At 48.1% G+C, this 15,304-nt stretch overlaps 1 protein-coding gene across 2 annotated transcripts in view; it reads left to right on the top strand.

The window, feature by feature from the left end:
• Positions 1–15,304, top strand: part of CEP152 (centrosomal protein 152) — a 725,831-nt gene that overhangs the window by 329,013 nt on the left and 381,514 nt on the right. For both annotated transcript variants that reach the window (XM_085644215.1, XM_085644214.1), the window contains exons 16-18: positions 1,269–1,397; positions 2,734–2,869; positions 10,575–10,754. In XM_085644215.1, coding sequence (XP_085500341.1) covers positions 1,269–1,397; positions 2,734–2,869; positions 10,575–10,754 — 445 coding nt within the window. The remainder of the gene's footprint in view (positions 1–1,268; positions 1,398–2,733; positions 2,870–10,574; positions 10,755–15,304) is intronic.

Here is a 15,304-nt window from a genome sequence, read left to right as displayed (position 1 = left end):
GTTTCCAGTTGTCGGGCAGGAGCAGGCAGGCAGGGTTTGGTGCCAAGTCCACAGCTAGTCCACAGTTCGTTGTGTTCTCCGGCTCTTCTTTGTCCTTCTTCTTCTTTAGTCAGGTAAATCTGAGTTCCTGGTGTCAGGGGACCACCTAAATTTAGGGGTGTTAAGGGGAGTGAAGGGTAGTAGCCAGTAGGCTACTTACCTTTAGGGTCTCTAAACTCCCTATATGATCATTTCCTGTGGGGAGTGGGCATAACCCTGTCCCAGATTTCATAATACCACCAAAAACAAGATGGTGGAATCCTTCTTTCGTGGAGCACATCAGGTAACCCACCTTGAGGGTGTGAGTAGCCTGGTAGTGCAACGCGCCTACTGCATAGCCAATTTCCCACCTGTCCTGGTGCCAGAGGGGTGTCTGGGGAAGGCAGTGTTGTAAATCAAAGTTCTTGAAATGCTAGATCACTTGCCATTCTGCTGCAGGAGGTATTGTTTCTGACCTCAAGGAGCTTGGGCTCTCAACCGGGGAGGATGGTGTTTGGGGGAACAAACTTGTCTGTGATTGCAGGCTGGATGATACCAGTCAGCTAGCACACGAAACCGTGGATCCCTCTGGGTGCATGTCATAATAAATCTTGTACTGGCAACAGTACATATATTTATCAAGACAACGTTTTTGTTACCATGTAGCTCAGGACCTCATAATGAACCTAGCCGCACAGGGACATAGCTGCTTTTGCAGATATGCCCTCACATGTAATATAATGCACCCTGCCTTAGGGCTGCCAGGCCTTCTGTAGGGGTGACTTACATATATTACATGCAGTGACTTTGGCATGGCACACATTGAGTTTGCCATGTTGGGATTTCACTTATGGTTTGCACCATGACACGCAGTCTGCAATGGCAGCCTGCATGCAATTTGTGTGTGGGTCCCTTAGGGTGCCATAAGACATTATGCAGCCCTTAAGGACCCTCTTTAGTACCCCTGCCATAGGTGCCAGGGGACCGGTTGACTAGGGACTTAAAGGGGCGCCAAAGCTTGTTTCAGGGGAAAGAGCACTGGCATTGAGGTCTCGTTAGCAGGCCTCAGTGCACTGTCAGAGTTGACAGCCAGCATCTAGTAGTCAAAACGGGGGCAAAACGTCGGGGGACAACACAGTTCCAATTTAATACATCTCTTTGAATTTGCTAAAGGCATATTTGTTCATTCACATGTTGTTTAATTTTGCTTTAGATTTTTTACTTTTATTGTCTTTCTGATCTTTTGGTAGATGCGAAAGAACATATCAGCAGCATCATGAGGATATAAAAAATCATTTCCAGAAGGAGCTCTCCGATAAGTTTGAGGCCGAAAAAGAAAAGCTTGGTCAGTTATTTGAAGAGCAAATGTTACAGCTACAGTAAGACCTTTACTGCTTTCTTTATTCTACTGTCAAGAAAAATTTCTTTGGTTTTGTTTTCCCATCAACATCATGGTTATGACTGAGTGATAGACTTTTAAAGTGCACAATATTTGCTAAAGCATTTTAGAGGTAGGATTGCTGAACAGTGCTATATCAGTTAGCAAATTAGATGGGCCTTTAGGCTCCAGTGGAAAGCTCTACGGTTAGTGATCTGTCTAAGAGCGGTCAGCTTACCATTTCATATCTCCATGGGTAGGGCTGAAATGGTCATACCTTATTTAACCCAAGTAAAGAGGTGTATACAAGATTGCAGAGTTTTGTGTTTATTTCAGTTAGTACGCAATCCAGTAAATTTAACATAAACCATCTACATGGTCCTAGTTGTTTAAATTCCAGCTGCCTGCTGATAGGCTTTAAATCATCTTAAATCTGCTTGAGTTAGTGGTAAAAACTTCACAATTATTTATATTAACTCTGATGTGATCTTTGGAAACATCCGTGGATTCCTTTGGACTATCACTACGTTCACATGGAGAAACCTTTTAAGAAATGTTCAAAATTAGCACCTCATTTTTTAGTGGCAAACACTCCATTAGAACCGCATTCATCTCAATTTCCGACTAATTTTATAAAGCAGTGAAAGTAAATTGAGGGAAGCACAGAAATAGATTGCTGTGCTAGTCATTAACAGTGCAAACCATCAGCTAGTCAAGCAGAGCTTACGCTACAGCCATCCGTCCTGAATCTATATTTTGTTTAAAGAAGACATCAGACTAGTAAAAAATTCTGACCAAGTGTGCACATTTGCTCCATACCCAAGAGGGATATCAAACCTCTGATGGAGTGTACTGATTGATCTTATTTGTCAAAGGAGACATATCTTTATGTAATTTGAAGCAACTCCTTCTCCATATTTTAGATTTCCGTGGTTTTATGCACCGTGGCTTGTATATAATTGAAAGTTTGCTAGTCAGTCCATCTTTATTGACCTGCAACAATTATAAGCTTGAATCCTTTTCACTGTGACATTTAAAAGTGAAATAGAAATAAATGTTTTAATTTTTAAAAAAATGGAATATTCATTTTCTACCAGATGCTCGCAAAAATATCTGCTATATTGCTCTGTTATTTCTATAGAATGCTATGATAGAATATGATTTTGTATTTACTTCTCAAAAAAGCATTATAATTTTTGATACATTCTGACCATGACACCATTTTTAATAAATCATGCCAAAAATTGCATAACAGAATAACAGTGTTGTGTGTGCTTTTCAAATGATTTACAACAAAAACAAAGTCATTCCTTTTTTTTCTTGAACTTATTTCCTAGGGCTCAGCTTCATCAAAAAGATCAAGAGCTGACTACTGTGCAGGAATGTTACATCACACTCTGCAGGGAAAAAGATTCATTCGAAGATACTTTGAAAAACAAAATGTTGCATGAGTTTACAGGAACTGAACAAAAGGTATAGACATTAAATGTATCAAAGCAGAAACATGGACTAGCAGGCCATTCCTCTTGTAGGCAAGATCGAATAGTTAAGCTTACTCCTGTACATAGTAGGTAGGAGGTTTGAAACTCAGATACAGTATGAAAGCGTAATTATAGAGCAATCACACATTAAAAGCAATAGCTCTCTTTTATATATAGGCATTGTTTAACAGCCCACCGTAAGAACTGGAAGGTTCTTTCACCTGTGGTGCTTCGATATGGCACTGTATTAGTTTTATTTCGCTTACGCTGTAAGGCTTTGAAATTCAAATAATATGGACACCAATAACCAATAGGTTTCTCATTGGACAGGGTTGTAGTTTGTAAGTTAATTGCTGTACTTGAAAATATTTTACAGCATTTACATGCAGACTCTGTTCAGTGTTTAAAGTATGCTATTGTGACACCAGTTACGAGTTACTCCAAGATTACATTCTTCAGAAGGGTATCATTCCAGGCAGTTCATAGTAGTCTTATTTTTCCAGACTCAAAATTACACCCTTGTCTACTGGACCAGATTTGCACCGAGAAAAAACATGGTAGGGAGTGGGGGACCGGCTATGTGCACAGGCACAATGCATCCTCTTCTTACCCCTCAGACTCCACAGTGGTGGCAGACAATGATCTCTCCAGAGTGACCACAGTCTCTCCAACACCACCTCCCCCGGCTCCTTCCCTGCCTGTCTGCCTAAAATCCACTCTCAGCCTACCTGCACTTAGCCCCACCTACAGAGGTCCCCTCACAAATATTTACCTCCTGCTCATAGTGCATGTTTAATATTTACTTTGCACTCCCTAAAATGGGGAAAAACAGACTCCTAGGACAAGGTAATTCCCCTTCTGGTAGTTTACTCATGGGTAGTCATCGGGGCCAGAATTCTTTAATTCTCCTTCCATACAGAACTAGGGACTCTGAATTAGGTTATGGTGTCTGCACTTTGTCCATATGTTCCAGCTGTCATGTGTACTAGAAATGGGACTGGGTGACAACTAAGTCAATTGAAACCCAGGCAGATCAGAATTTACTCAAAATGGCATTCAGGACCAGTAGTTGTTTTTGGCCCACTTCAATTCGGGCTGGGAGGCTACGGGTGTAGTGGTGGCCTCGGCTGTCGGGTTTTGGTAGTTCCTTAGACCTCAGAGTCTTCTCTTTTGGAGTTTTTGAACAGTTCCCCTGTTCACAGGAGGTTTTGAGTCTTTTTCGAAAGCAGGCAGTCTTCCCAGTTTTGTGGAGTCAACAGCTGCAGGATGAGTCTACTTCGGTGCAGATTTTGACGAGAGATTTAGACAGGCCTGCAGTGTTGGGACTAGGTCAGCTGCTTCGCCTCTCTTCTCTGCTTTTATAGCTCTTCGGTGTTCTTTCTCTTCTTAGGTCATCAGGATCTGCTTCTCTGGTTCCAGGGGCTCCTCTAAATACAGAATGTAGGGGCGTGTAGGGTAATAGCCAATGGGCTACCGACACTTGGAGTCGCTACACCCCCTATATGACCACTTCCTGTGAGAAGTGGGCATAACCCTGTCCCAGAATTTCTTAGTTTGCCATCATAAAGATGGCTATTTCTGAAAATTTGTGTCCACCTCACAGCAGCCCACCGTAAAGGTGGTACTAGCCTGGAGGTGGCACGCCTACCTGACTAATTTTCCTGCTTGTCCAGGTGCATAGGGGGCTCTGGACAGGGGGCTGCTTCATATCATGTGAGGGAAACCAGATTCGTACTCAAAGGCAGCTAATCAGCAGGTCATTCTGTAGGAGGGGGTGTTATATTTTCTTACCGGACAGGCTTTTGCTCTGGGTTTCCTGAGAGCAAAGGCTCTCACCCTCGGAGGTCAGAACAGCGTCTCGGGTGGCAAGCTGCCAGAAACCGATCAGCAAGCACACCAGAGGCTGGTAGGTTTTCAGGGGGCACCTTTAAGGAGCCCTCTGGGTGCATGTATTGGTAAATCCAACACTGGCATCAGAGTGAGTTTATCAATATGAGATGTTTGATACCAAACATCCCTATTTTCAGTGAAGCCATCATGAAGCCGGGGAACTTGTTTTCACCAGTGTCCAGCACGTTTTAAGATGGCTTCCCTGTTCACTTGTAGTGGCAGTAATAGGATTGACCAGCACAGAGGCATATTTGCTCATGCAGATAGGTCCTCACATATAATATTCAGAAAACTGCCGTAGGGCTGTTAGGCCTCCTGTAGGGGTGACTTACAAATATTACATGCAGTGGCAGGGGACATGGCACACAGGGATTTGTGACTTATTGTGTTTTCACTTTTGTCTGCCACCAAGACACGCCACCTGCAATGGAAGTCTTGCATATGCTTGGTGAGGGGTCCCTTAGGGTGTCACAATTTGTGCTGCAGCCCTTAGAGGCCCTCTTTATACCTCTGTCTCTAGGTACCAGGTTACCATTTACTAGGGACTTATAGAGCGTACTAAAGCTTTTGCCAATTGGGGGAACAATTCTACAGTTCTGAGGAAGAGCTCTGGCGCTGCGGACCTTGTTATGAGGAACCCATTGCACCTTCAGTCGAAATCACATTTACTGGGCATAAAGTGGTGTACCATGTCAAAAAGAGCACTTTTCGACAGATAAGTATCACTTTTATTTATTTATTTCTTTGTCTGCATGAAACTGGATTTGCAAAGTGATTCCTTTTTGGTTTGTGACACCTAGTCTTTCATTTTTTGGGTGACTCACGTGCTGGAAATCTGCTGTTCAGTGCCCGGGGAATGTGCTATGTCCCCTAAAATGTGTTGAAATCATCTTACAGTCTGATAGACACATTTACCTTTCCTATAAGGCCATAGTATATAGTGCAGAAATACACCCATGGCATGGAAAGTTAAATGCCATTTGTGGACTGCTGCACATAAACAGGGCAACTCAGTATTCCCCCAGGGAACTAGGTACGTCAAATACAAACAACGCAACGACCCTGGAGGAATTGTTTATAAATTATTTTTGTTGTTGGTCAGTAGATCCAACAGTGTTATCAGAGAGCACAAGAAACCAACAGCAAAGAGTGTACAGTTGTACACAATTTATATTGCTGAGAACCACATACCTCTATAAATACAGAAGAATTAATCAAATCAGCACCGACTGCCACTGACCAGTTATCATACATGCAGTTGGCAAACTTGGCAGGGCTGCAAGACGCTCTCCAGACCACCCAGTAAAAAGCCACACACACACACCCCATTACAAAGAACCATTCATCTTCAAGCCCCATCCAAAGCCCCCCATCCCTTCAATCCATACAAACTGGAGCTCTCAGCGCATTAACACAGCGACAAATTCCTAAAAAGGCCAAGTGATTAGTGCAAAACAGACTGAAAAGTCTGTATACAGCGACAAATGTTTTGGAACGCGGCTACAATTACAGCGGAAGCCCACTCAAGGAGGATATTTCTTCTCATAAATTGACAGCCACTTTCTGCTTTGCGACTAGGGAACTATTTGACTTCCAGACATTTACTGGGACCAATCCACTTGGTGAATCCGACCAGGGCTCCATTGCTATCGGCCTCAAATCACGCAGAGGTACTGTTCCCTTAAACTATCACTGGCGCTTTGTGGTTTTTGGCACTACCAAAACCCTTGACCTTCTGGTAGGTCGCCCCCCCCCCCCCCCCCCAGCTGCAGCTCCACCTGCACCCCCGCTGTCTCTGCTGCCGCCGTTAATATCGAGGCCCTCCACCACCCACAGGCTTCCACCTGCGCCTCATCCCTGGTGGCCAGTGGTGGCCTAAGGTTCGTTTCCGCTGTGCCTGTTGCTTGTGTTGCCTGTCTGCCCGCTCCTCTTCTGTGCCCCCCGCTCGCCGCTTTGCTTCCGTGCCCCCTTCTGATTTCTGTACCCCTCACCAACCTCTGTGCCACCTTTTATTCTGTACCACTGACTTCTGTGCCCCTCTGATTTTGTGTTTTTTGTACTTCTGTGCCCCCTGCTCGAGTCTGTGACCCGCGCTGGTCTCCTTTCCCCCGTCCCTGCCGCTGCCTCCCCTGCGGCCTCGCCCCCTCCGCGCCCATTTGCTCCACCCGTCCCTCGCCTCCCGCCTCCCAGCTGCTCCTCCCTCCCCACCTCCCCATATATGGCGGCCGCGCCGCTGGCGTGCCGAATGCAAGCCCGTCTGCGCCCGTCCGCGCCTGGACCGTGCCCAGCGCCAGAACCCCTGGCCTCCGCAGCAGCCACGAGGACCGCCGCCTCTGCTACGACGCCAACACCCTCGTCGCTCTCAACCCAGGAAGGACCCACACCTGCTGCAAGGCCGCCCGAAGCGCACCCACGGTCCCTTCACCTGCCGGAACTGCAGCTTCTCCTGCCGCGAAAGCGCCAAGACGCCTGCCACGACGAAACCCAACCAGCTTAGATGCATCCTGATCAACACCCGTTCTGCACACAAACACTCAGTTGAACTCTGGGACCTACTCGACACCGCATCACCGGACGTCACCTTCCTGACCGAGACCTGGATGAACGAAGCCTCCTCACCAGACATCGCCATAGCCATCCCAGACGGGTACAAGATCACCCGCAGAGACTGCACCAACAGGGCCGGAGGAGGAATCGCCATCGCTCACAAAAACACCATCAGGGTTTCCACAAACACCAACGACACCCTCAGCACCGCCGAACACATGCACTTCCAGATCCACACGGACCCCAAGACCACCCTAAGAGGCACCCTCGTCTACAGACTGCCAGGACCCCGGCCTCAGTTCTGCGACTCCATCGCAGACCTCGTCAGCACGCACGCGCTGACCTCCACCGACTACATCCTCCTCGGAGACCTGAACTATCACCTGGAGAACAACAACGACAACTCCTCCACCCTGATCGACAACCTCGCCAACCTCGGACTGAAACAGCTCGTTACGACGCCGACCCACATCGCCGGCCACACGCTAGATGCCATCTTCTCCTCAAGCCCCCACGTCACCTTCAGCCACGCCTCCGAACTCACCTGGACAGACCACCACTGCATCCACTTCTCCTTCCGAAAACCCCTGACACACCACTGCACACTACAGACCCCCCGCCGCTGCTGGGGCAAAGTCACTCAAGAACAACTACAGACAAGCCTCGCACTCAACCCTCCGACTAACCCCACCAATCCCGATGAGGGTGCACTCACCCTCGAACGCTGGATGAACGACTGTGCCAACACCGTAGCCCCGCTGAAAAAAACCCACCAGCAAAAGAGTGAGCTGGTTCACCCCGGAACTCCTCGACTCAAAACGTACCTGCCGGAAACTAGAGAACATATGGCGCAGCGACACGACGCCAGACAGCCACGCTGCCCACAAAGACGCCATCCGCAACCACCACCACCTCATCAGGAATGCCAAAAGGACCTCCTTCATAGACCGCCTTGACAACACACACAACAGCAAGGAGGTCTTCACCATCGTGAAGGAACTCTCCATTCCCAGCTCCAGTGCCAATGACATCCCACCATTGCAAGCCCTGTGCGACTCCCTCGCCACCTTCTTTCACCAGAAAATCACCGACATCCATGACCGTTTCAAACCCCGGACGACCCCTGCTGACCTCGCCGCACCGGACCCACCGCACCCCACCGCCCACGACACCCTGACAACCTGGACCAACGTGAGCATCGAGGACACAATCAACACCATGGGAACAATCCACTCCGGATCCCTCTCCCACACCACATCTTCAACAAAGCCAGCAACTCCATCGCACCCCACCTGCACAAAATCATCAACCTCTCCTTCGAGACTGCTACCTTCCCTGAGAACTGGAAGCACGCAGAGATCAACGCCCTACTGAAGAAACCCAAGGCGGATCAGAGCGACCTCAAGAACTTCCGACCGATCTCCCTGCTTCCGTTCCCAGCAAAGGTCATCGGGAAGATAGTTAACACCCAGCTCACCCGTCACCTCGAAGTCATCAGCACCCTGGACCCGTCCCAATCAGGATTCCGCAGGAACCACAGCACCGAGACCGCCCTCATCGCCGCCACAGACAACATCAGGATCCTTCTAGACAACGGCGAGACGGCGGCCCTCATCCTCCTGGATCTCTCCGCCGCCTACGATACCGTCTGCCACCGCACACTGTGCACGCGACTCCAAGACGCAGGAATCAGGGAGAAAGCCTTGGACTGGACCACCTCCTTCCTCTCTGGCAGAACTCGGAGAGTCCGCCTCCCCCCGTTTCGGTCCGATGCCTCCGAGATCCTCTGCGGCGTCCCTCAAGGATCCTCCCTCAGCCCGAGGCTGTTCACGTCTACATGGCACCACTAGCACGCATCGCCCGACAGCACGACCTCAACATAATCTGCTATGCCGACGACACTCCGCTGAACCTCTCCCTCACCAAGGACCCTCTCACCGCCAAATCCAACCTCCACCAGGGAATATAGGCCGTCGCAGACTGGATGGAGGACAGCCGCATTAAACTGAACACAGACTAGACGGAGATCCCCATCCTCGGGTCCAACCCCTCAGCATGGGACGACTCATGGTGGCCCACGTCTCTGGGGACCGCCCCGGCCCCCACCGACCACGCACGCAACCTGGGAGTCATCCTCGACTCGAAACTCACCATGACCAAACAAGTCAACGCATTCTCCTCCACCTGCTTCAACACCCTCCGCATGCTCCGCAAAATCTACAGATGGATCCCGACAAACACAAGGAAAACAGTCACCCAGGCCCTAGTCAGCAGCAGACTCGACTACGGAAACGCCCTCTACGCCGGAGCCTCGTCCAAGCTCATCAACATGCTGCAGAGAATCCAGAACGCCTCTGCGCGCCTGATCCTCGACGTCCCGCGCCGCGACCACATCACCCCCCATTTGAGGAACCTGCACTAGCTCCCCATCGACAGGAGAATCTCCTTCAAACTCCTGATCCACGCACACAAGGCACTCCACAAGACCGGACCAGCCTATTTCAACAATCGGCTCTCCTTCTATGTACACAACGGGAAACTCCGCTCTGCTGACCACACCCTGGCCACGGTCCTGCGCATCCGTAGAACTACTTCCGGAGGCAGATCCTTCTCCCATCACGCCGCCAGGACCTGGAACACCCTCCCCCTCTACCTACCACAAACCGAAGACCTGCTGACCTTCAGGAGACAACTCAAGACCTGGATCTTCGACCAATAGCAGCAGCTCCCCCCCCCCCGCCCCCCCCCCTCCACCCCAGCGCCTTGAAACTCTCACGGTTATGTAGTGCGCTTTACAAATTCTTGATTGATTGACATTTAAAAAAAATAATCAAATCTCTAGTTCCTGTTGTTGGATTTTTGTTAGTTTGGTCTTGCTTCAATCACAACAACGTTCTCCTTATCTTAAAATTGGTTGTGGAATTTGTGTGACTTTTTTTACTATGTATACACTGATTAAATATTTTTCACATAGCCTGACTACTTAGTGTCACATTACGAGGGATTGAGCACCAGTTTATGTTATTAAATTCTAGCAAGCGGTTGCCTAATCATTTGAGGCCGATGCTTGTCCACCACAAAAAAATATTCACTTTCCTACAGATGACCAAGTTGCTGTTTGGAAGGCAGACATTAATGAAAATGAAAAGTTGCCTACACCCTGATGCTAATTTTCAATCCGTTTTTTTGTTATGGATAATTTATGGTGTATGTATAAAAGAATGAATTAGTGATATTTTTTTATTATTTATGTTGCTTAGCTGAAAGAACTGCTCTTAAAAGAAAAAGAAGAGACTATCAGAACGCTGATGGAGAAACACCAAAATGAGCTAGCCACTGCAAGGAGCCAGTTGGTCAAGGACAAAGAAGCTGAACTGAAGCGGGAGGTTGAAGCACAAGTGGCAGTAGCCAAAACACTTTGGCAGGAGGAACAGAGAAAGGTTATTTTTTATTCTGGAACTCTTAATTTGATATATCACTTTTACGGCCTGCAATAGTACAGGCAAAACACTTCTTTATGAAAGACTGCTTACAAAAAATGTTTTGTCTGGATGGCATGTGGCTTTGTGAAACCCTGCACAACAAATCCTCATTATTTGAATTCCGCGATTTTGTCACACCCATACCACCAATGAAATTCAAAAATAAGTAATGGAAATGCCCAGTAATGAGATCTTACATAATCTCTAACATTACACATTACTGCTTTCTTCTGCACTCAGTGTGAACTTTTCTTAAAGCAGTGAGCAGACACCATATGTTCAAGCAAGTCCTATTCTTTACAACAAAGCTCTTTTCCCTACTGCACTTGGCTTTCAGAATAGCATCTGATTAAATAGATTGATTTTTTTCTTTCCATCTTAGTCAGAGTAACTATGGATCAAAACTCCTTCCCGCAGTTTGCTTACTGGTCATTTTCCAACTAACCAAGTCATAGAAAGGGTTGAGTCTGTTAACTACAGTGAGACTCACCAGCCAATGTAGTTGAGACAGAACACATCTCTGTTTTATACATCAGCCGCATGAACATAGCTTTATGGCTGATGTCTATCTACCAAGTCCGTTTAAGAGGTCAAATAAGCTTCAACCTTGCATACATCCATTGTACATCTACCCAGTCCAACTTATTAACAATCATCTCATTAAACTGTGTCCTTGCACAGAATGCAAATCAGTATTAGTTGCACAGTAGGTTAAGATGAGTGGCTTGTAATTTCAGTCGGATGATAAACTGCAGTAAACATATACTGCGCAACTGAGTGGAAAAATAACCGCCAAATTGTCAGTAGAGTTAGGGGTAATCACTATAGTTTCGCACAATTGGTTGTGGAATTTGAAATTCCAAATGCATAGCTGAACTCGTGTAATTAACATATCCTTTGGGAGCAATATGCTATTTGCAGACCAGAAATAGCCAGGGTCTTTTAAAAACCAAATGCTGAAACAAATCTTCAAATACCGCAGCAAGAACCAGAACAATTAATGCAACATGGACAAGGATGATCATTTCTGAAATTAGAGTGGCCACAGCATTGAATCTGTCTTGCCCACAATCAGCAATGAAAAAGACCGTGCTGACGTCCAGCTCTATAGGAGGATGTCTATGCTATCTCGGACAAACCATGCCTTCTTTTGATTTACATTAAAATAGAGATGCACATTCTTAAAAATGTAGGGGATGCTTCTATCATACGGAGGCAGTCTTGTCAAAGAAAGTATCTCAGGTTTCTGATGGATATTAATGCAGATTCTCTTCGAGTGGATCCTCAGATCCTCATCAATAGTCATAAGCACTGAATATTCCCGACTACATGCGGGAACCCTGAAGCACATATTAAATATATATTATATATATATGAATAACATAAAACTTGAATGTAGTACTTTAAAAAAAAATACATACATAGATACATACCTACCAACTGGCAGTCGCCAGTAGGTATATATACACCTACTGGCGGTCGCCGGTAGGTAGTGTCAAGAATTCCTGTCATACAAGGGAAACACGCCCTTATGTAAACAGGAGAGCTGTTACATAACTCAAGGGAAACACGCCCTTATGTAAACAGGAGAGCTGTTACATAACTCAAGGGAAACACGCCCTTATGTAAACAGGAGAGCTGTTACATAACTCAAGGGAAACACGCCCTTATGTAAACAGGAGAGCTGTTACATAACTCAAGGGAAACACGCCCTTATGTAAACAGGAGAGCTGTTACATAACTCAAGGAAAACACGCCCTATAAAGGGAGGAACCGGGAGGTACAAGGCTGTCGGATATTGTGTTTACACCGACGTACCTGCTTCGTGAAGAGCAGTGTTCCGGAGTGGTGCTCCAGTAAGGCAAGAACGGAGGTAGGTCGAGTCGTTACTCCCTGGGCCGTGTCTTGCCCCATCGTCACCTGTGAAGGACCCGGAAGCTCTACCGGTCAACCATTGAGCTTCGCTTTTTGACTCGGCTGAGTCCAAGCGCAGTGGCGCTTTTGCTGGTTGGAGTCGTAACTCCCAGCCCGACCAGAGACACAGGGACTGCCAGCTGTAACGCACACCAGGAGGTGTTTGCCGCGTTACAGACTCGGAAGTCCACAGGATCGATCGATCGAGCGGCTGCTCTCGGTTCAGTCTTCTTGCTTGTGATTGGGGTATCGGTGACGCATCACCAGGAGGTGACTCCGCGTCCCGGTGCAGTCTGAGGAAGAGGTTGAGCGGCTGCTCCCTTCAGGTAGAGACCCCGGCTGGGTGTTTCCCTGACTCCTCGATTCTCCCCAACACTCTTCGTGCCCCTCACAGCCTACCGATTGGCATTGTCGGCCATTTCATTTCTGCCCTCTGTTGGCATACGCCGGGATCGGCGTATATGCAGAGGACGGTTAGGACCATCCGTGCTGTGGGCTGGTAACGTACTTAGCCTGGAGGATTCCAGTGACTATAACTTTTGTTTGTTCTTTGTATTTTATTTGCCTTCATTAAAAGAACTAACCCTTCACAAGTGGTTGCGTCCTCATTGTCGTGTCTGTTAAACGATCCTGAGACGTTCAGGGCGTTACAAAATATCCGACCTTAATAACACTAACTGTCTCCCGGTCGATAACAGACATGGCAACACTTGATGATGTGCTGGCTGCTTTAGCGGCCATGCAAGTTGAAGTGGCTGCCTCTAGGCAAGAAACAGCCGATGTAAAAGCCAGACTGGATGCTATCCAATTGGACCCGCTCACGCCCAGCACCTCCCTCACGAACCAGACCCCTGCGGTAGTAGTGGAAATGCCTGTAGCCATCCCCTTGGCAACACCAGAGAGGTACAGTGGGGATCCTAACACAGTGCAGGTATTCCTCACACAAGTGGCGCTACATTTATCGTGCAAACCAAAGGCGTTCCCCACGAGTCAGGCTCGTGTGGCTTTCCTTATATCCTATTTGGCTGGAGACGCGGCACAATGGGCCGTACCTCTGGTGAGCAGGGACGACCCCCTCTTATGTGATTGGGGTGCTTTTCGCGAGGAATTCCTGAAGGTATTCGACAGAAGGGCTGACTCGTACACGGCGGACCGTGAAATGCTTGAGTTGAGACAGGGATCCAACGACCTGGTGCAGTATCTCAACGCGTTCCGAAGGCTGGTTGCGGAAACCAAGTGGCCTGTTGCTAAACAGACGGCGCTCTTCCATCAAGGGCTGTGCGATGAGCTCAAGGACGCCGTGGCTCATATTGACCCTCAACCCAAGACATGTGAGGGCCTTATCAACCTGGTATTACGGCTGGAACATAGGCTAAATGAAAGAAAGGGGGATCATGGGAGAAAAGGAAAATCCCTTCCATCCTATGTGACGGTGGGAAGTCCTGAAACTTCCACCGCATCCAAGGGAGAAACCATGGACATCAGCGCAATACGAGCGAGCCTCACAGCCACGGAGAAAGAGTCACGCCGTAAACCAGGATTGTGCCTATATTGTGGCAAAAAAGGCCACTACGTACGTGAATGCCCTGCCAAACCGAAGACGTCACGTTATCGGGCCAACCGGTCGGTAACAGCCGTGGTGGACATACCGGCGGAAAACTAGAGGACTCCAAGACCAGAGAAGGGGCATCTCGGAGTCACTCATCCATCCCTTCACTTTCCAACTCGGTCACTAAGGGACAACGACACCTGTTTATCACGGTGCACGTGGGAGTGCATGACCAGTGGATACCAGTTGTGGCCATGGTGGATTCAGGGGCCACTGGCATGTTTATGGACCACAACGAGGCATGCAGGCTAGGGCTAGTGCTTCTTCCCAAAGCAGTACCCGAAGACGTCTATGCGGTAGACGGAAGGCGATTGGTGACGGGGCCCATCGGACAGCACACGGGGGTCCTTCCGATGAGATATGGGAGGAACCATTTGGAACAAATCGATTTTAACATCATCCGAGCGCCCCAATATGGCGTCATATTGGGATTGCCGTGGCTACAGAAACACAACCCCTTTGTGGATTGGCCAACACATCGCATCGAAATGACGTCACCGTATTGCATCCTGCATTGTGGAATAAGAACGGAATCCCTTGACGCAGATGAGAGCGGGAGTCAGACGGTGGCTACAGCGGCAGAAAAAGATGTGGCTCTCCCCCAGGCTTATCACAGTTTTGAGGATGTATTTGATGAGGTGAAGGCGGAAGTGCTACCACCACATAGACAGTTTGACTGCCAGATCGACCTGGTGCCAGGGGCCAGCGTTCCCAGCGGCAGGCTGTATGCCCTGACGGAGCCTGAAAACGTGCATCTCCGGGGGTACCTGGATAAACTCCTCAAGCTAGGATTCATCCGCCCGTCCAAGTCTCCGGCCGCCTCGCCACTCTTCTTCATCCCGAAGGCTAATGGGGAGCTGAGAGCCTGTGTGGACTTTAGGGCATTGAATGCGATAACCATAAAAAATCGGTACCCCTTGCCTCTCATCAGTGTACTTCTGGAACAGGTCAAGAAAGCTCGTATCTACACCAAGTTGGATTTGAA

This window comes from Triturus cristatus, chromosome 3_1, assembly GCF_964204655.1.
Source record: "Triturus cristatus chromosome 3_1, aTriCri1.1, whole genome shotgun sequence".
NCBI lineage: Eukaryota > Metazoa > Chordata > Amphibia > Caudata > Salamandridae > Triturus > Triturus cristatus.
This window is presented reverse-complemented; position numbering and strand designations above follow the sequence as displayed.